This window comes from Dipodomys merriami, unplaced genomic scaffold, assembly GCF_024711535.1.
Source record: "Dipodomys merriami isolate MVZ:Mamm:240054 unplaced genomic scaffold, mDipMer1.0.p SCAF_31, whole genome shotgun sequence".
Lineage (NCBI taxonomy): Eukaryota > Metazoa > Chordata > Mammalia > Rodentia > Heteromyidae > Dipodomys > Dipodomys merriami.
The window spans coordinates 2,752,340-2,768,912 of NW_027204604.1; the positions used below are offsets into that span (position 1 = coordinate 2,752,340).

Here is a 16,573-nt window from a genome sequence, read left to right on the forward strand (position 1 = left end):
ACTAATCTCCATAGTTCAAATTAAGCTATATAAGAAGAGTCACTTCTGTAGGAAACTGAACTTTTTGCATTCCCAGATGCACCAAATAGGAAGCTGGAAATCCATCTGAAGTCATAGAATTGAGTGGGAATGTAGCAGAGAGACAATCAACAATGAAACCAAGTGCTGTCTATTGTCTTTCTGGCTTCAACAACAAGAAAATATCTATGCAATAGATTATATTAACTTTACATGAAATTGTCTTTTTAATCTCAGGAGTGTATGTACTGACAATAAGTTAATTTCCTGAAAAAAATCTCGGATTGATTATTGTATTGATGAATTTTATTTGCATTTTTCTATAGTTAGTCATAAACATTTGACAAATTTATTCCATTATCCTAATAAAGCATCTTTTCACTCCCATAGCTGTTTTTTTTTAAGAATGGAGCCCTGTCTTCTTGAGCATAGTATTGGAATTTTCTGATGAATATAACTCAAGGGACAGGTTTAGTGATGAGTAAACTCTTAATTCAGGCTGTATCTATTTATTTTGTATTTCCGAATGAGATTGAAAAGTGTGTTGGCTGTCATATCCTTAGCATTAAAATCACTGGGATAGATTAATGCTCCTTAAAGCCATGTTAGTGGTGACTCAGAATTCTGATTCATTTTCTCTTCCTCACAAGGTTTTGGGTTGATGCTCTCCCTCTTCCATAGGGAGCAATAGATCTAGGAAATTACAGAAGCAGGTACAACTAGACTGCAACTGGCAAGAAAAACTAGGAGAGGAAATTTTGGGATAGTGTCTTCTTTTTTGGCTAATCTCATTCTTTCTGTGGTCATTAATCCACATCTATCACTCAGTGCCCACAGTGCTCTTAGCATCGTGGTCCACCCACTGAAGTGCAATTCTGTCTCCACAATCCAGATCCATCACCACAGCCACTCTGAACTCTCCCTGAATACTATTCTACTCTCATCAGAACAACATTAGTTGCTGTTGCGTACTGTTGTATCTATAGCCTCCATTTTTGTCTTGTACTTATTTACATATTTCATACTCATTTAGATACATCTTCTACAATAGACTATATATGTGTACATATGATATACCTCTTCTACTATAGGACAAGTTTCCTAAGAGTGTGATGAAAAGGAGTATATTTTGTTCAAATAGAAGCAGGATAATGTCGTTTGTTCCATTTACTGTACAGTGTCTGAATTTCTCAATTTAATCTTGTAATGTGGTTCATATGTTCTTCCATTTCCAAAAATGTTGATTAATATTTATTGTTGGCTCTTAACCTCATATGAAATTTGGTTTATTTTTCCCCAGCTGTGGATCAAAATCTATTCAGTACTAGTATCCAACTTTTACCAGTTATCCTAATTTACAAAAGAAAATCTTGTGATATACACACATATGAAGTATACATTTAGAAGATAGACACATACTTTTAAGCAAGAGAGACTTAATATTTAACTAAATTTTTTAACATAAAGCTATCAGTTAGGCTGGGAATGTGGCTTAGTGTTTGAGTGCTTGCCTAGCATGTATGAAGCCCTGAGTTCGATTCTTCAGTACCACATACACAGAAAAGGCCAGACAAGGTACAGTGGCTCAAGTGGCAGAGCTTTAGCCTTGAGCAAAAAAAGCTCAGGGACAGTGCCCAGGCCCTGAGTTCAAGCCCCAGGACTGGCCAAAAAAAAAAAAAACCATATCAATTAATTGGGTAAATAATAGATGAGAATTTAGCAAAATATAAAAATACTATTATGGTTAATCAGTGAAATTACTTATTAATCTCCTTGTTTATATATTTATTCTAGTTATGTATCATGTTATAAAAATAATTTTGCAAACATTTCTGTCATTTGTTATGCTACTCTTTTTCAATGCTTCTTATTGGAGAAAAGTTGTTAATTACAATATATTCCAATTTATTAACTTCATTTATATTATACCTTTGCCTTTACTGTTAAAATAAACAACAACAACATCAACAAAACAAAACCGCTGATCTGGATAAGAATGGTTCCTGATTATAATCCTAGCAACTTGGGGAGGCTGAGTTTGGGAGGTTTAGGGATTAAGGCCAGCCTGGATAGGAAAGTTTGAGGCACCCTCCACCTCCACTTTCTCAGTACAGAACTGGATATGGTAGTGCACACCTATAATTATAACTATGAAGAAGTCCAGCATAGGCAGATCACACCATGTACAAGTAGGGCCAATGGAGTAGCTCAGTGGTCAAAGTGCCTGTATAACAGTCAAACAAACCTACAACCAAATCCTGCTGTTGGAGGTATATGTCAATGGTATAGTACTTCCCTAGCATACAAGGCCCTAGGCTCAAATCCCAGAAATGTATTTTTTTTACTAAAAATCTTTATTATCTTTAAGTAGTTTTATAAAGGCGTTGCTACTTAGATCTTGATCCAGGTTACCCATTCAAATTCTCACCAAGTCTTCCCAACCCACTCCTTTCCTCCCTCATATTTCTTAATTTTATAGGATGTATATTGACTTCCTTACTGTATTGTAAGCCCCCTTTGTCTCTTCATTCATCTACCCAGTTCCCTTTGGGTCTACTCTACCCCTTTCAAGGACCCATTACCAAGTACTTATTTTGTTGAACTTAAACTTTGCCTTTCTAAGGAATAAAATTTTAAAGTTCCAAACACATTTACAGGGAAGTTAAGCAATTCCCTGCGAGGCTTGGATTTTCTGATTTTTGAACGGTTAGGCCTTGGATGTATGTCTATTCATTTATCTGTGCATCACCCTAGTCTAGAGTAGTGGCAGTATGAGCAGTGGGACTTAAGTATTTCTTCAATGAATAAATAAATAGAGATGCAATGTGCTATAATATTTCTCTAAACACTGTAGGCAAAACACTGAACCTAGAACAGTCATTGTGTCTTGTTTTTTTTTTTAAATTTGAAATATATATATTATTATGTAAGAAATGTGTGGATTTTTTTCTCCTTGCTATTCATTTTGGGCACTGCTGGTGTTTAACATAAACAGTTAAAGCCAAAGACATTGGCATCGGGTGTCTGTGGTTCACTGGAGTTCTGAATCATAGGCCCCCAGATGAAAACACAGGAAACAGAAGGTAGTCAGGGAGGTTAAGCTCCACCCACAGTTGGTTATGCTCCACCCCAGCTGTCTTCAGTCTTCTGCTCTCCAAAGTCCTGCCCATCTGTCATCCTTCCCTAACCCACACAAGTCACAAGGCTGAGCCAAAGTCAGAGAATGGAATATTTAAGGTTTGAATAACTTTAAAACATTGTAAATTTGACTAGTTTTCCTCATGGTAAAGCAATAACATTTTCTTAAAGTGCTTTACACATTTATCAAAAATAAATTACATTTATATTTAAAGACATTCAATTGTGAATTTTGGTGCCTTTACATAATTACCTACATGTTGCTGTTTTAGGATTTATAATTAGGATTAATAATTATTTAGGATTACAATGTTAGGATTTATCTGTAATTCATCAATAATTAGCCAGTTGTCAAGAGCATATTTTGATAACTATGAATTTTTAATTTCCTTATAGAACTCATATGCAAAAGAAAATCATTTGTTATTTATCTTGATTATGTGAAGGGAAACAAAGCAAAACAAACAAACAAAAAGGCAAGTGTAAATGATTTGAAAAAAACTGAGGGAAATCTACCAGACAATATTAAATCAAATTTCTTTCTCCTGCACTGTCTTCTTTTCTCACAAGAAACTTTCATTGATCTCTGTAACGTTTTATATATTAACTGAGCCATTTGTTGACTAAGGCTTGGAAATTAAGTGTGGTGTTTATGGAAATGTTTGCCTTTTTATATTCCATGACTGGCATATAAATAGTAAAATAATTCCCGATTTGGATGAATACTCCTTTCTTACTCGGACTCATTATCTTTTGATAGATTTTCCTGGAGTTAAATGTAGGCAATTGCATCTCTAACTGTCTTCATTCTCTTTGAGCATTTTATTCCCATTCTCCATCTTTTTTTTTTTTTTGGCAGTCGTGGGGCTTGAACTCTGGGCCTGGGTGCTGTCCCTCAGCTCTTCAGCTCAAGGCCAGCGCTCTACTACTTGAGCCACAGGGCCACTTCTGGGTTTTTAGTGGTTTATTGGAGATAAATGTTTCAGGGACTTTCCTGCCTGGGCTGGCTTTGAACCACGATCTTCAGATCTCAGCCTCCTGAGTAGCTAGGATTACAGGTGTGAGCGACCAGCACCCGGCTTCTCCACCCAATTTTTAATATCTTCTTTTTTCTTACCTATAAGATGAATTTCATATCGATGTCTCTATCAGTGAACACGTTAGAGGAAATGAGAGCAAACTCCCTGAGTTTGGGAGTTTAGTGAGTTGAGGCAGAGCACTACCTATGCAGAGAAAGAGGAGAGGGGAAAATTCAGTATACAATCTATCAGCAAGAGCATCACATCCAAGCAGGCCATGAGTACAGCAATCAATCTGAGGTAATCAGAGATAAAAATGATGAGAATAAATGTATGGAAAGAGCCAAAAGCTTTTAACACTTAGAAGATGGAGAAGTAGAAACTAAGAAGGGCAAGAAAAATTTAGTTTTAAGCCAAATTGTATGTTGCATATGTAATTTATGATATATGTTAGAGTTTCTTTATTGTATTGTAATGCATTAAAACTTAGGTCACTGACCTGCTGATCATACTTCTCTCACCAGGCATTAAGACCAGCTTCCGAACAAGGGCATCTGATGGGCTGATTGTCTTTGCTGCATCACCTGGCAACCAGGAAGAGTATTTTGCACTGCAGTTGAAGAATGGCCGTCCCTATTTTCTCTTTGATCCTCAGGTACATTATTAATCAGGATAGTTGTGACTTTTTAGGGCATATTAGTTGCCAGATACTGAGGTGTTTGTTTTCATGGCAGATCATCAGAAAGCCATAAGGCAGTAAGTATAAATGCATTTCTTATCCCATTTGACTAATGAACACTTCCAAATTGAGGTGGCTTTCTGACAGCTAAAATAGCAGAGCTAAATTTCAAACATGTAGTCTACGCATCTATGTATTATAGATGCTACTTTATAACAATGATTAGAAAATTTAGCTAAATTTGGTCAGCTCTATTTTTACTGTTTTTGAGAGAAAAGAATTTTCTTTGTTTCCCTTTCTCCTTTTCTTCTTCTCTATGTCCTGGTGTTTCTCCATCTCTCCCTTCATTCTTTCTTTTCTTCTTTTTTTCTTTCCTTCCTTTCTTCTGTCCATCACTCCTTCCTTCTTTTTTCCTCCCTCCCTTTCTTATTTCACCACCAATAGAATTTAAATGACCCAACTAGTGCTATTATGCTGCAGATTTCAGATTCCAGTAATTTGAAGTAAAATGTAACTGGAAAGTATACAGAAAAGAAGTAACCTAAAAATATTCATGAATGTTATTAAAGAGAAAGTTTGAGATGTTATTGATACCAGAACATAAAATATGGGTAATTTTCCCTTCCAAGCTGTCAGTCTTTGAAAATGTTGCACTTAACAGAGATACAAAATAATGAGGAAAAGTTGGTCAAGATGTGGATACTGTGGACAGGACAAGGAAAATACTAATGGTGGATGAGAGAAGCTGATGGAATAGTTTCCAGGAAGAGCAAATATCTAATGTTGAGTGTTAGATTTAGAGATCAATTTTCAACATATTGAGTTCAATATGCTATGGATAGAGATTAGGATCAAGGGGAAAAGGGATAAGTTGAACAAGAGAGTTAGAGGTTCAGTCATTTGCCTCATAAGCAGACAAGGATTGGAACTTCTCCCATAGCCAATGGGAAGCCACTGAATAATTTTTCTTCCCTTTGAAAAATATTAGTAAGCATTTGATATTTGTCAGTGTATTAGACCTGTGAGTAAATGAGGAATGAGTAAGAATAGGCAAGTTTACTTTCCATTTTCTCAGATTTTGGTACCTTGCATCTTGTGTATGTGTGTGTGTGTGTGTGTGTGTGTGTGTGTGTGCGTGCGTGTGTGTGTATTTATGTGTGTATATATATATATATATATGTAAATATATGTAAAAATTGGGGAGGGGAATGGGAATAACAAAATGCTGAAACAAGCTCATAGGATGACCCATTGCAACAATGATACTTTTTGAGGTGTGGGGGAAGAGGGGCAGGTAGGGAAGAAGAGAAGAGATAGTGGGAGAAAAACAAAGGAGGGGGTAACAATGCCCGAATCATTATCTTACTGATATAATTGTAACCCCTCTGTACAGAATCTTTACAAGAAAATGAAATTTAATAAAAACTGGTGATGGACATCATAGATTATTTATGCTAAATAAATGCTTTATATTGCATTCACAAAATTGTCACATCTTTCCTCTCTGTATTCAAGTTTCAACTAGGCTCATCAATTAAGAGCTCTATGTGGGCTGGGAAGGTGTTTCAGTGGTAGAGTGCTTGCCTTGCATGCTCGAGGCCTTGGGTTCGATTCCTCAGCACCACATAAGCAAAAAGAAAAAAGCCGGAAGTGGTTCTGTGGCTCAAGTGGTAGAGCGCTAGCCTTGAGCTGAAGAGCTGAGGGACAGTGTCCAGGCCCAGAGTTCAGGCCTCACGACTGGACCCCCCCCACCAAAAAAAGAGCTCTATGTAAGGTACATAACTTCATGTACCCCAGAGAATGAATGGAGGGAAAGTTAGGGCCTGTTGGACCAAGTATGAAGTCAGGTATAAGAGGCATGCTAAGTTCTTCCTTCTTAATAAGATTCAAATTCCAACTCACAAGACCAGGGGCAGAAGGCTTCTTAGCATCTTGACTAGGCTCTGATTACTCCTTGTTTAGTGTATTAAGTTCTACTTGCTTCCTGGAGTTGCAGCTTCCTAAGGGATACTAATGGGCAGGGTATAAGCAAAGATAAATGGCATTACACGTAAGCAGACTCAACATGCATGCCCACTGAGACAGGAAGAAGATGCAACCATCACACACAGCAAGGCAGATGGTGATGAGGAGGAGGCTACAACACATTAAAATGGATCCAATTATAGAACTGAAAATATTATTTTTCTCAGTTGAAAACTTGAAGGAGATCAATTAGAGAGACATGTTGAGCCTCAGATTGTTAGAGTGGAAGACAGAGTTGAAAATATCACTCAAAAATATAACTCTCTATATAAACTGAAAGATATTACCAAGATAGATACTGTTGTATTGAAAATAATAATAATAATAATAATAATAATAATAATAATAATAATAATAATAATAATAATAATAATAGCTGGGTTCTGGTCTATCATCCCAGCTACTAAGGAGGGTGAGATCTGAAGATCATCCTTCAAAGCCAGACTGGACTTTGATTCTTGCCTCAAATTAACCACCAAAAAGCTGGAAGTTGAGCTGTAGCTCAAGTGGTATGGCCTTGAGCAAAAAAGCTCAGGGACAATATCCAGGCCCAATGTTCAATCCTCAGGACTGACATATACAAAATAAAACTACAATAAAAATATAAACTCATTATTATCAAAAAAATAAGTAATAAAGTATTTAAAAACATACTCTATAAAAGTAATGATAGATACTACCAAGTATTTCAAAAGAAAACAAAATTACATGCATAATACAAAGGGTAAGATAAAATAATTTAAAATATAAGTAGGAGCAAATAGATGATTTCAGGAAGAACTGATTATAAATTTATTGGAATTATTTAGCAAGTTCTTATAAAGAGTAAGCAACCATTTGATCTCTATGTGCTAGGCTTTACTATATGTGTGCCACATCTTCGTAAATGTGAATGTCCACCTGAACCCTTCTAAACAATTCTATCATCTTGCAAGTGAAGAATCTGAGCCAGAAGTAAATTAATTTTTTCCAAAGTAATAATTAATCAGACAATCCATCTATAAAGACCTTGAGCAATCCTTCTACACTGCTGTCTAGCACAAAAGAAAGGTAGTTTTGCTATTCAAAGATTCAGAGAAAATGCTACTCATGTACTGTATTAGAGAACAATATTTCAACAAGGCATCCAAACAAAAAGTTAAAAATAAGAGAGTCCAAAGTACAGAAAAGAAAAACAGAGATGAATAATAAACTTAGCAATGTTACGTTCAACGTAAATATTTAATGACACATGACTAGAACTTTGTTCTTCTGTGCCAAATAAGAAGCTTGTAAATAGGAGAAAAAAATAAAGGACGGACAAGAAAAAAATACATCACAGCAAAACAAATCTGCAAATGCAATTGGTGAGCTGAGAGAGGGGGATAGAAGAGTAGATTAAAAGGTTTAAAATACATCAACTTAATTGATGGAGGTAGTACAAGAAAAGACCATAATGATTGATGCCTTTTCATAAAAATAAATAATCAAAATACTTTATTTTAAATCTTGTGGGAAAAAAAACAAGTTGTTTATAGGTAGGATGAAGTCTTTTATAGGACATCCAAATGAGCATAATGAAAAAAAAAAGAGATATAATGCAAAATTGTGACAATAGGGAGGTAGAGGGAGTCAAAGAAACAGTACAGTTTAGAAGAACATGGGTAAAAAATATTGGCTTTGTTTTTCTTCCCTTTCAACCTTTTAAAATCTGAGGATATTTGAGAAACCAGATGGAAAAAAAGATCTCAGCCATATAAACCCTTCTTTATAGAGCTTTAACGTAGATGGCAGAGGTCCACATTAATGAGCTCATTTCATTCTCCAAGCAATCTCTTGACTCAGGTATAGTTTTTCATCCCCATCTTAAACCAAGTGGCTTAAATAGTGTGAGACAGTGGTTTAGTGATGGACATGGCCCTGAGTTTGTTTCATCTCTTGCAACTTTGTTAAAAATGTATTATCCTTCAGGCAGTAAGGGGCTGAGAACACTGAACTGGGAAAATGGACAAAACATCACCCCTGAAAACACTGACCATAGGTTATTCAACTCAGATGTTGAGTATTTAATCAGCACAGAGGCACATGGCTACACTAGCACACTCTCTGTAAACATGAAGCAAAGTGTATGGAAAATTCAAAGGTGATGCCTGCAGGTCTAAATTATAATGGTCCTCCCTCTGGCCAAGGTCCCATTCCTCTTTTCTGAAGGGTGTAATACTTTTAAGGATAAAGGAGCATAGAGTAAATAAGTCAAACCACCCTTTGCTCTACTCAGGCATAATGTTGGCATTCTTAGAATGCCTGGCAGGAAACTCTGAGAGACTCATCTCTTCCATTTCCTTTATGATCCCATACACAGGCTGGTGCAACACTTCGTGACAAAGTGCAGGGAAACATTCACCCTGCTTTGCCCATCATTTCTGCCTCATTCTCTTTCAAGAATTTCCTCTTATGCCTTTCCCAACTGTGCTGTCCCTGTCCTACATTGCCAAATTCCTAATGTATAGACATAGCTGGTAGGGGCCAGCCTTTGTTTCAAACAATCTCTCTTGAAAAGTCAAAACAACAACAACAACAAAAAAAAACTGCATGTGTTTTCAATTCAGCGACAATTTACTTTTTTGAAAAGCAAGATACTACTTGAGCAGAATTGCTATAGGGTGTATTTGGGGAAAATGTAATCAGATACATTAGAGTAAGTACTGATAGGTCAGGATGCAATCTATAAAACTGTGACCTCAAACTAGCAAAGACTATGTCCTTCTTTACCTCTGAGGAGTTTGTATCTAATGCAGGTTAACTGGGCATATTTGTTCACTGAATAATAAATGCCCCACTTATTTTTAGACAATGGTTGAAACTGAGGGATTAAAAACATTGTTATATACTTCTATTGTTCTTATTTGGAGTAGGAAAATGCTTATAGCTTCTTGTACAAAGAGCTAAACCATTTCTTTTTCTTTTAATGGTCATGAGGCTTGAACTGTGGGCCTGGGCCTGTCCCTAAGCTTTTGTGCTTCAATGCTAGTACTCTACCATTTGAATCACAGCTCCATTCCTGCCTTTTTGTGGTTAATTGGAGATAAGAGTCTCATATGGACTTTCCTCCCTAGGCAGGCTTGGTACCAATCTCAGCCTCTGGAGTAGCTAAGATTACAGGCATGAGCCATTGGTGCCTCACAGAGCTACACTAATTTTAAATAAGTATAGCAAGTTTTTATTTTTTAATGCCTCTTATTAGAAATAAGGTATATTTATATTTTAAATACATAGGTATCATTCTAACCCAGTTTTCTTCCCTTCTGGTTTTAAATATATCATTTTAGTGAATGTTTTATTGTGCTCAACAGTTACACAGGTAACTGTTTGCTTGATATGTCTTCCTTTTTCCTTTGGAAGTTTGATCTTGGGCTTCCTTAGCTTTAAACCCAGGGCCTCATGCTTACCAGGCAAGCATTCTACCACTGAGCCATTCCTCCAGACATTTGGGGGCTGGGATATTTGTTTGTGTGTTTTGTTTAGAGATAGAGCCATGCTTCCTTCTAGTGCTTATGCCTGGACTAGAATTCTCCTATTGTAAGCTTCCCATTGTAGCAATGATGGAATCACTAACCACTATGTCCAGTTTCTTCAACTGAGGTAGCGTCTGTGGACCTTTTAATCCTAGCTGGCCTGGAAATGCTATCTGATCTCAACCTTCCAGGTAGCTGAGATTATAGTCAGGAGCCATCATATCCAGTTATCTGTTGAGGAGATGTTATATTGAAGATAGCTCTGAACCATGATCTTCCAGATTTCAGCCTCCCACATAGCTAGGATTACTATTATGAGTCCATAGTGCCTGTTTTGTGTTTTTTGTTTTGTTGGTTATGGGCCTGAACTCTGGGCCTGGGCACTGTCCCTCAGCTCTTCAGCTCAAGGCTAGCACTCTACCACTTGAGCCACAGCGCCACTTCCAGCTTATTCTGCTTATGTGGTGCTGAGGAATCGAACCCAGGGCCTCATGCATGCAAGGCAAGCACTCAACCACCAAGCCACCTTCCCAGCCCCAGTGCCTGGTTTTGAAATGACTTGCATTTCAGATTGTACTGTTGAGTGAGAACAGTCTACAGCTGTTTTGCACAAATATCTAGCTAGGACTCAACACAATCAGTGGAACATAAAACATTCTTAATAAATACCTTGATGGACTCACTGGTTAATTGAATTGATAACTACAGGTAAAATAAAAACTCAAAATCAAAGAAAGTTATCCATTTTCTGGGTTAAAACATTCTAACTTTTCATTTAGTAGTTATTTGTTTTGTCTATTTTTTTCAAAAACATTTTTGACTTTTTCCAGAAAATAAAAAGATGATTATCTTTAAGCTACAGTTCCTGAATTTATTCAAAACAATTAAACCTTGAGTTGTGAAAAGAATATTCTCAGGGAAATTTTAAGTTACTATTTAACACACAGTTTCAAAATAACTTGAGATCATCCTGTACTTTTTTATTTTTAAAAGTCTTAATAAACATTGAATAATTAAACTCAAATAACTGTGAGTGTTACAGGAATAGGTATAAAAATGCATTCATTAGTTCTTCCCATTTTCTGATGTATTCAGTTGAATAAAATGTTCAGGGAAAATCTGGACCCAGCTTGGCTCATGCTTGTAACCCTAATGGCTGAGGATGAAACCATAGTTTAAAGCTAGCCTATGAAGAAAACTCTGAGAGACTCTTATCTTCAATGAACCACCAAAAAGGCAGTAGTGGAGCTATGGCTCAAGTAGTAGAGTGCCAACCTTGAGCAAAAAACTGAAGAACAAGCATTCAGTCCCTGAGTTCAAACCCCAGTATTGGCACACACTCTCTCTCTCTCTCTCTCTCTCTCTCTCTCTCTCTCTCTCTCTCTCTCTCTCTCTCTCTCTCTCTCTCTCTCTCTCTCTCTCTCTCTCTCTCTCTCTCTCTCTCTCTCTCTCTCTCTCTCTCCAGGGGCAAGGAAGAGATTCTTGACAGTACTTTAGGAATCCATTTATATATTATTGATTGTACACTGAAAGCATTGCTTAGAGACACATAAGAAAAGTTAATTGTAAATTGTGTTTTTTGTCAGGTCTCTCAAAATAGCTTTAAACCTCTTATCCTATATTTGGTTCAGTTCCCTTTTGAATATACTTGATCAGGTGATATTTTCTGACTAGTAATGGCCCATGGTTATGACTTCAATGCTTTGTCCAGTGACATTAACAGAAAATTGGCATCACATTCTGTTTTCCCTCAGACCAAAGCTGTGAAAGTGAAAGCTTTCAACTCCTTCTGAATAGAGTCTTAATGTGTCTGATATTTTATTTTCCACCTGGAAAGAACAAACTGCATACTATGACATCAAGACCTATCAAATAATTAGTCTTTTCACATTTGTGGAGAAGTGAATCTTAAAATCATTATGAAAAAGTACCCGTCCATGTTCCTGGATGTATTACATTAAAGCAAGTTAGACATGCTATGGCTGTAGGCTATATACTTGGATTTATCTCCAATAAACATGATTTTTAAGTCAGAGAACGACTAATACTTCATACTGGTGCCAAAGAAAATATGAAGATCCACTTACGCAGACACCTGATCTTAGAATGCAGCATCGTTTGTAACAATTTTAACGCTAACTAAGTACACTTTGATGAGACAGCATTTAATAAAATGCTCATTAATTTCATCATTAGCAAGGGTATGCTAAGAAGTAAGCCAGTTTCTTATGTCACGCCCAATTAGCATCCCATGCTAGTAATCCCATTAGTATTGTTGAATTCACTAATGGAAAAACTAATGGGCATGCTACTAGGGCACATTAATTGGGCACGACACCAGTTCTGGTTTTAATTATTAAACTACGATAATGAAATGTGTGTTTGTAAAATATTAAAATGTTGAAATAGAGTTGGAGAAAATAAGAGTACATAGAAGAAAACAGATAGAAGGAAAATCAACTCATAAACATTCAAGGATAAGAAATACCCTCGCCAAATGGTTAGGTTTCCAGTTGACCAAGTTGTCTTTAAAAGTTGGGACATGGTCTGTGTGAGAAGCACGGCCCTTATTCTTCTGGGAAATTAAAAAGATTTTTTTTGAACTTTGGTAACATGAGATTCTGTATGTCATACTTATGATCTAGTACATTATGAGACCAGACAGGAGCCATTTAAATGAGTAGAATGGACATATTATATCAACAGAGCTACTTTAGGGTCATATAAGAAGAGGTGTTTTACTTTACTTGAGATACTATGATTAACATTATACTCTCTGTGCAGTATAAATCTTTACATGATTGTATCAGATGATAACCAATTTTCTCTTAGGAAAAACAGTATGACAGTATTATTAGTTAGGTGGAATATTCTGAATTGTTTAAATTCACTATATTTTACTCTAGGACTTTTTTAGATATTACAAAAGCTTTGGGAATGATGTTTGTTTTTGCTAAGTAAATAATTTTGACTAAATAAGAAATTAATTTTTATTTAGAACCTTAGGAGGTTTTTTTTAATTGTGAAAATACTGTACAGAGAGGTTACAGTTACATGGGCAAGGTAATGAGTACATTTCCTATCAAGCATTGCTGCCTCCTCCTTTGTTTCCCCAGGAAGGGTTTTTTTAAAATAATACTAGTAAATAGTTTTTGTGATTAAGTTGGATTTTCATTTATTTAGTCTAATATGGTTATTAGCACTAAAACTATGCTAACCATAACACACTTTAAAAGTATTCGCTTTACCATTACATACTAAAGGGGCCGTTTGCTCTTCTCTTTCTCTATTTTCTTACCTTCTGCTTCCTTTTGCTAATCTCTAATCTTGGTATCTGACATTTGTGAGATCTTATCTACCCTAGAAACAGGTTTTTAGCTTTGACAGTATTACTTAGCCAGAATTGTAAACAACAGATTTCAAAAAATATGTTAACTCCACACTTAAGATCAACATATTACTAACTGTCTAATTATTAATGTGATTCTAGTTTCTTCAGTTACTATTGTTTCATGAATGAAAAGGACAACTAGTTTGCCTGAAATTTCTCTACATATAGAGCAAATTGCTAGTACCTCTTCACCAGTTTTTAAATCCTTATCTTCTTCATAGTTGCTTTTTTTCCATGAGAATCAGAGCCTAACTTTTTATTGTTTTTTGTTTTGTTTTGTTTTGTTTTGTTTTGGGTCGGTTGTGGGGCTTGAACTCTGGGCCTGGGCGCTGTCCCTCAGCTCTTCAGCTCAAGGCTAGCGCTCTACCATTTGAGCCACAGCGCCACTTCCAAGAGCCTAACTTTTGAGAGTACAAAAATTAGTACCTTGCTTATGAATGAAGATAACTTAAAATGCAAGTGCCTTTGTGAAGAGGTTGTTATTCAAAATAAATTCTCCACAGGATTGACCACAATGTTTTTCAGAGGTATACATTACTAAAACACCCATCTTTAATCTTGTATTCTGTTTTAAAATTTCATGAGTATAATAATGTATAAAATTTATAACAAATACATAAAGCTCAGCACCTATGATACTAGATATCAACTTGAGTTCAATTTGAAAGCTTTTTGATGGAATTATAATGTGAAAATTCTAAATTTGTTTGTAACAAATATGTAAGGTTCTGGGCATGTGTTTTTATATAAGCATTCATTCATTCTCCTAAGGGATCATCAGTAGCAGTTACCACAACAAATGATCATGGGAAACATTATAATGATGGTAAATGGCATGAAATAATTGCTATTAGGCACCAGGCTTTTGGTCAGATCACTGTGGATGGACAGTATATAGGTAAGTACTTCTTTGATATGTATAATATGTATGTATGTATGTATGCATGTATATAAACTCCACTGATAATGTTAATGTTATCATACTTGTAGTGTCTTCTATTTCTATGTCTTTTCCTCTCTCCATGATCTCTACCTAACTTCACCTAAACTGCTGCTGAATATGTCTTTGAGATGTTCTCCAAATGATGAAATCTGGTGTCCAGTTGCTCATCCACGCAGGGTTTCAGTAAAACAAAACAAAAGAGCAAATCACTACTGATCAGTCTGTGCTTTATGTGTGTCTACAACTTCCTCCAATGCCTCAGTTTCTTTCTTTTGTGTTTCTTGACCTCCTGAAGGCAAATAAGCTAGAGTAAAGCAGTTATCTGAATTTAGAAATGAGAAAAACAAGGCTTAAAGAGGTGATGTTTCCCAAATTATCCAACTAATAGAAATCTTTGCACCCATATCCTGTCTTTGCATCCTACTCCTCTACTATGCTCAAGCAATGTTAGAAATTACAGGGTTGTATGATGAAGCAAGCTTTTATTTATTTTGGATGTAACACATTTTTAATGAGCTCCTGCAATTGTCCTAAGTCATCTGGATATAAACATCAAAGCAAACTTTCTAGTTTACACTTTTGACAGGATTGAAGAGTAGACAACTGAATAAATAAATGATAAACAAACAAAAATTTTAGACACGTGTCAGGTGCTGGTAAATTCTGAGAATGGAAAAATCAAGGCTGGGAGCTACTGGCTCACACTTACATCCTGGCTATTTCGGAGGCTGAGATTTGAGGATTGAATTTAAAGGAAGCCAAGAGGCAGCCTTGATAACTTCCAAAACTAGGGTGTCTACCAGATTGGTAGAAGATCCAGAGAATGATACTCAGAGTCTATTTTTGAAAATGTATGTTTCACTTATTTGTAGGACCTGCAATAGTGATATCAAACAGACTTAAGAAATTTGAGTTCTGGGAAGAGGTGCAGACTAGAAAAAACGATTGGGAGCTGTTAACTAAGAATGATATTTAAAACAAGAGCCCAGAGACAAGGAAGGCTACCTAGAGTGTATTGGATTCTAGAAACCTGTGAACAAACTTCCCTTTGTACCCAAGAAGGAGGAAATTTGATAGTTATCTAAAGCAGGTGACTTGGATTTTCTAGAAACCATCTACAATCCAGGATCCTCTGATTTATTTTTTGACCCAAGTAGTTTTTATCCATGCTTACCCAGTTCTGACCCCTCCAGAGACCTTTAGAAATCTGCTTATAGAGAAGGAAAAAGCCCAAGAAGGAAGGAGGTCTGGATTGTATCAACACCATGATGTCAGGATGATGGAGAGTCAGCTATAGAAGTAAGGAACAAGCACTACTGAGATAGGAGATCCAAGACCAAGTAATGCCCCAAGGCTCACTAAAGGGATTTGGGCATTCCTTAAATTAATAGATTATTGACTGATTATCCTGCTAAAGGTGAAATATTCATCTTTTTCCAAAGGTTCCTCAACCTCAGTGAATGGTAGTACAATAATTGGAGATAACACAGGCGTGTTCGTGGGAGGGCTACCTCCAGACTACACCATCTTCAGGAAGGATCTGGGTGAGTTTAATAAGAATTATGTATTGTCATGGATAATTTGCATGTGATGTGGTAGCTTCTCTATTTTTAGGATGAGAGAACAAACCATCCCATACTATGAAACTAACAAAAATTAAAAGAAACCTTAGGCAGAAAACAATCGCCCTTCAAATGTATTGCTAATGATTCTAGTTATTGTTATTTTCTTCTTCTCTCAGATCTAATGATTGTGGGATTTCCTTTTTCCCAAATCCTCATTGGGGTGGGAAAGGTGTAAGAAGAAAACCTTTCTCTAAAAGTTATTACATATCTATGTAAATTTTACAGTGAAGGCAGGACACAG

At 36.1% G+C, this 16,573-nt stretch overlaps 1 protein-coding gene across 1 annotated transcript in view; it reads left to right on the forward strand.

Annotated features, from left to right (window-relative positions):
• The window catches only part of Ush2a (usherin), a 640,266-nt gene that overhangs the window by 220,941 nt on the left and 402,752 nt on the right, over nt 1–16,573 (forward strand). The window contains exons 21-23 of the mRNA XM_070041435.1: nt 4,700–4,830; nt 14,536–14,662; nt 16,150–16,251. Coding sequence (XP_069897536.1) covers nt 4,700–4,830; nt 14,536–14,662; nt 16,150–16,251 — 360 coding nt within the window. The remainder of the gene's footprint in view (nt 1–4,699; nt 4,831–14,535; nt 14,663–16,149; nt 16,252–16,573) is intronic.